Source organism: Corvus brachyrhynchos, unplaced genomic scaffold (genome assembly GCF_000691975.1).
Source record: "Corvus brachyrhynchos isolate BGI_N302 unplaced genomic scaffold, ASM69197v1 scaffold200, whole genome shotgun sequence".
NCBI lineage: Eukaryota > Metazoa > Chordata > Aves > Passeriformes > Corvidae > Corvus > Corvus brachyrhynchos.
In genome coordinates, this window is record NW_008236184.1 from 88,322 (window position 1) to 93,399 (window position 5,078).

General features: G+C 39.9%; 1 protein-coding gene across 3 annotated transcripts in view; it reads left to right on the forward strand.

Moving 5' to 3' along the window:
- DAPK2 (death associated protein kinase 2) overlaps window positions 1-5,078 on the forward strand; it is a 42,038-nt gene that overhangs the window by 25,283 nt on the left and 11,677 nt on the right. For 2 of the 3 annotated variants that reach the window (XM_017737202.1, XM_008636714.2), the window contains exon 8: window positions 838-883. In XM_017737202.1, coding sequence (XP_017592691.1) covers window positions 838-883 — 46 coding nt within the window. Of the gene's footprint in view, window positions 1-837; window positions 884-1,786; window positions 3,456-5,078 lie in introns of those variants that run through there. The other variant, XM_017737197.1, reaches the window with a different exon arrangement.

Here is a 5,078-nt window from a genome sequence, read left to right on the forward strand (position 1 = left end):
TTTCCCTGTAACCTTCTTTGTCCTGGAGGAAAGTCAGACCATTGTGGTTCTTTCTAATGGCTTCATTAGGGGAGAAAATAGCTATGAGAGAGAAAGAGCTGTTCAGTCAAGATTTCTGCAAATCGTGAGGCCTCAGTCTGGGGCAGAGCAGGTGTTTGATGAGAGTTTTGCACAGGTCTAGCAGCTCCAAGGAGAAGTCAGTGATGTTGATATTTGTCCTGTGTACAGACATGGTGCCTGTGCAACGCTGTGTTTGTGTCTTTGATTCTTGGTGCTCTTAACGTGCTGTTCACCAAACCGCTCCAATGCAGAAAGAAGTTAGGTTTGATCCACTTTGATTAGGTTTGAAGTATTCCTTTCAGAAATGTTGTTTTCAGGAAACAACAGCTCCTGCAGTGCTATAATACCATGTTCCAAAGGACAGCTTTGGTATAATTAGTGTTGATTACCTCTGGTATAATTACTGTTGATTCAGACACAGTCATATCAAAGGTGTATAGCAAGAATGTATTTTCTAAGCATGTCAGATGAACAAAACAAAGGAATGTTGTATTACTTTTTATGGAAGGGTGCACAACAGTACAGGCATATTTTGATGAAGAATTAAAGTTGTGTGGAGTAAGAACAGTTACCTACTGAAGTTTAGAACAGTAACTAAACTACACACAGGCAGTGTGCCTCAAGGAGAAACATAACCGTGAAATTTGAGGGTTTGTCCTGGAATTATCGTGATAAATGCTTCATAGGAAGCCCGGGAGAAGTGTGAGTCAATGGACTTGTGTACCAAGTATTTTTTATTCAAGTCTTTGGGGTTTTTTTTGTGTTGTTGTTTTTTAGGAAGCGGCTGACAATTCAGGAAGCTCTTTCTCATCCATGGATAACGGTAAGACTGAATAAAGAAACAGATCTTAGTTTTTTCCATGAACAAAGCAGAGATCATATTCTCACTCTTACTGGTGTGTTAAATGGAAAACTGCCCTCTTTATACTTTGTGACGCTGGGTGACCCAAAGAGATGTACTGGGAGGAAATTGGTTGGGTCTGACCAAATCCTTGGATTTCTGCAAATTGCTTCTTTTATTATCATAACTTTCAAAAAGAGAGTAATAAGGTTCTGATGTTTATTGCACATTACAGTATCCCATATTGGACTGGGCTTTGCATTTTTCCATTCTTCTTTGTTTGCATGGGCATATACTGTGTGTTGGCTTCAGTGCTTTCTTGAATTGACAGTTGACTGCAATCAATATGGAAAATATAATTTCTCTCAAGAGAAACTGCTGTACAACATGTTCTGGTTTGCTTGCATTTGTGTGTCTGTATGTATTTTTTCATCATAAACATTGCTTGCTTATGTGGATAAGTCTCTTACTGAAAATACATTTAGCTAGTCTCAGCATGACTAATGAGGATTTTTGAAATTCAGTTTTTGCTTTGCATTGCACAAAACATTAATTGGAGTGGTTTTAGGGTTGTTGTTTTTCCTCGTACAAATATTGATAGTTTTGACACTGTTAACTGCTAAAAATTAGCATGAAAATAAGTTGCAGCCATGTTTTTTGCACTTGCCACATTGGAATGAATGCACATCATTGTCACATTCAGTTCTGGTCTTGTGTGTTTGGTGTTTGTTTCTTTTAATCAAATGCATGAAGGAAAATCTGTGTGAGCAAAGAATCTCCCAGCATTGTGGAAGCCCAGGCTGCATCCTTTGTGTAGAGCTTTTAAATTGCTGCAGTCTTGTAAACGTTCAGTAATATTGGTTCCTCTGTCTGACGACTCACCAGCTGAAAGATGAAACCAAAGTCCAGGAGAGCAAGAAGGTTGAGAACACACAGCTGAAGACGAAACGCCTGAGGGAGTACACCATAAAGTGCCACTCGAGCATGCCCCCCAATAACACCTACATCAACTTCGAGCGCTTTGCCCATGTCCTAGAGGACATTTCCCGTATGGAGAGGGGTTTCAGCACCTTGGCTGCATCCCATGATTCCTTGCAGGAGGACATGGATGCTCTGCTTTCCATTTATAATGAGAAAGAGGCTTGGTATAAAGAAGAGAGTGAAAGCGTGAGGCACAAGCTGTCCCAGCTGAAGTATGAATACCGTAAAATGGAGTCCCTGAAAAGACACTTGCATGATGATATCAAGGCTGTTGGTGCCAGCCTTACAGGCATATCTGGGAAGTACGCTGAGCTGCAGAGTCAGTATAAATCCCTCAGACAGGAACTTTCTGAGGAACTCAAGTGGATACAGGATTTAATGAGCAGTTTTCAACTGGAAAATGAAGCTTGTGTGAATGGAAACTTTGACTCTGTTTTCAACAAAGATATTAATGAATCACTAATGGAGCTGTTAAATAGATCTCACTGTGAAGAATTCCTTGCAGGGTTGAATCTTGATGTGGCAGAATCTCATCAGTAGCATTGAGATCGGGTGAAGTGCAGGGTTTGCTGCTTGTTTCAATGTACATCAGTTTAAAAATGTTCCAGTGCATAGATTCTACACAAAAATAAGACCTAGAATTAAAGTAGAAGTTCTGATGTATTGCACAAGGTACTGACCAAAGCCATAATCTCCCAATGGTTTGTAGTGTTGAAGTTGTTGGGTTTTTTCCCTATGTTCAATGTCTGAACTTGCAGGAACAAGAGTATCACAGTGGTATGGACACATCTAACACCAAAGACTTTGGTATTGCCTATATTTTACTATGCATCCTGTATTACAATTCCTAAAGATTACTAGGTAATTAATATAGCATAAAGAATAAGTCAGTCTGTACTTACTAGAAAGTGGGTGCCTGGAAACAAATAAAAATCCCCTTATAGCCTCTTTGGCTGGCTGAAGGAAACAGTTGTGTAGCCCTGCTGCAGGCAGTTCTATACGCCTTATGAGAGAAATATTTGCAAAGGTGAAATCTGTCCTGTAAAATAAGCAAATGGTGTGTGTAGTAACTTAATATTTAGCTAGTACTGTGGAAATTCTCTGTGAAATGGCTGCCAATGAAGAATGTTAGGATTAGTGTTTAGGCCAGTTGTGCAGGGTGAACTCTTTTACCATCAGAGGTAAACTGAATTTCAAACTAAAGGATTCATCAACAGCTGAGTTTCCTGTCCTATACCAAAGAAATCCTATTCAAAAGACACCATTGGGAACTTGTAATGATCAAATGACTGTGTAATTTTACAGTGCAAATGTCAAAATGTCTGTTTTCTACAGTGAAGATGATTACAAAGCTACAACTAACTTAAATCTATGGTGTGACATTTGAGACTAGTGTTTTTGCTATAAAGATTTTTTTTTTCTTAGGTTTTAAAAAGTAGAAGAAAAGTCGACCCAACCTTGAATCATGCCCTGCTGTCTTGTATTTCAAAGAAGTCATTTGGTTATACTGTATTAATATGCACAGATGTACCAATCTTGTTTTTGAACACAATAAATAGTTATTTATGCAGGATGCAGTTGTTCCCTGATGGTTAGTGACTGAAAAAGATGCCAAGTTTCTGTGGACATTTCCTGCAAGGTGACTGTTGTGCAGCTACAAGAATCAGTGAGATAAAAGCTCAAGTCCACCCCTCCTTTTGCAGAGGAGTTAATGACCTAAATAAATTGAATTGTTGTTGTTGTTCCTAGCATGATTAAGAATAATGTTTCCTACTTTGAGATAAAAAGATAAAAGCATACTCTCGTCCAATTTGTGCAGAGTACAGTTGGACCCATTATTGCCATATCCTCACAAAGATGTGCAGAGGCTGATGCAAATTCAGAGTTGTGAAAACAGTTGTTCACTTGGGATATTGTTGCTCCCAACATTGTGCTTGAAGGAGGATGGAAACTGGATGTGCTCTCTGTGGCATTGTTCTTGGCACAATATGTGAAATTTTCAAAAGCTTCAAAGTAGTGTAGATAGCCAGAATGTGACCCTGGCAAGCTGGTGTTGAATTGGGCTCTACTGTGACAAATAGTATTGAGAATTTTGCATGTGTCCATTTTTTATTGTCTCAGAATGCTTTTGCAGGTTCCTTTGAGCTGGAAGACCCATTAAAAACTGTCCAGGGAACTGGAACACAGGATTTTATTGTGAGGGAGAGAGCTTTAATTCCTAAAATGTAACTTAAAGCCTAGTGAGAGTTAGAATTTGCAGAAAACACTCTCAAGAAAGTCTGCCTCCTGTTACCCATCATCTGATATTCTTTGTTCATATAGATTTTCTTTATGAACAAATGCACTGGCACGATGCGAAGGAGCATTAAATGAGGCCACCTTGTTCCTGAGCATGTTTGGGTGAAGGTGTCGCGGGTTCGGTTTGTAACCAGGCAGAAACACCAATTTAGTGTAGTGGTTTGGTCCAAAATACTCATTACTGTTTATCTGCTGTGAGATAAGAATTAGGAGAAATGCAAAACAGGCACCAAACTTGAAAGAATATAAAGAAGTTTATTAACAGACCTAAAAGAAGAAAAAAAAATTATACCACCTTCAGAACTCTCCTCCTCCCCCCACCTTCCTCCCTTCTCCCACTGACAATGTGAAAAGACAACCCTTAAGATGTTCAGTCTGTTTACCACTTCCATAATAACCTTGTTCAGTCCATTTAGAAAGAGAAGTCTCTTCTTGCTCATGCTATGAAAACATTATCACAACGAGACAGCCGCCCACTTCCAAATATTGTTCAGTCCATTTAGGAAGAGGAGTCTCTCTGCCTGCGTGTGAGTCCTTTCCCCCGACTTGCAGCTTTTCCCGCAACTGCTTTCGAGGGTCCACTCTTGAAGTTTTTTGGGGTACAATTTTAAGGTTGAGCCGTTCAGAAACAAAAACAGAGGCCCTTCTCCTTCCCTGGGAGCAAAGGGTCTTCATCATCTTCATCGTTAGGACTATCTCTGGGAGCATCTCTAGGAACTGAGGTTTTCTCCTTTCCCATTTGGAGCAAAAGTCCTCATCTGGTTCATCTCTAGGGACTGAGGTTTTCTCCTTTCCCGTTTGGAGCAAAAGTCCTCATCTGGTTCATCTCTAGGGACTGAGGTTTCCTCCTTTCCCGTTTGGAGCAAAAGTCCTCATCTGGTTCATCCCTCCCTGTCCA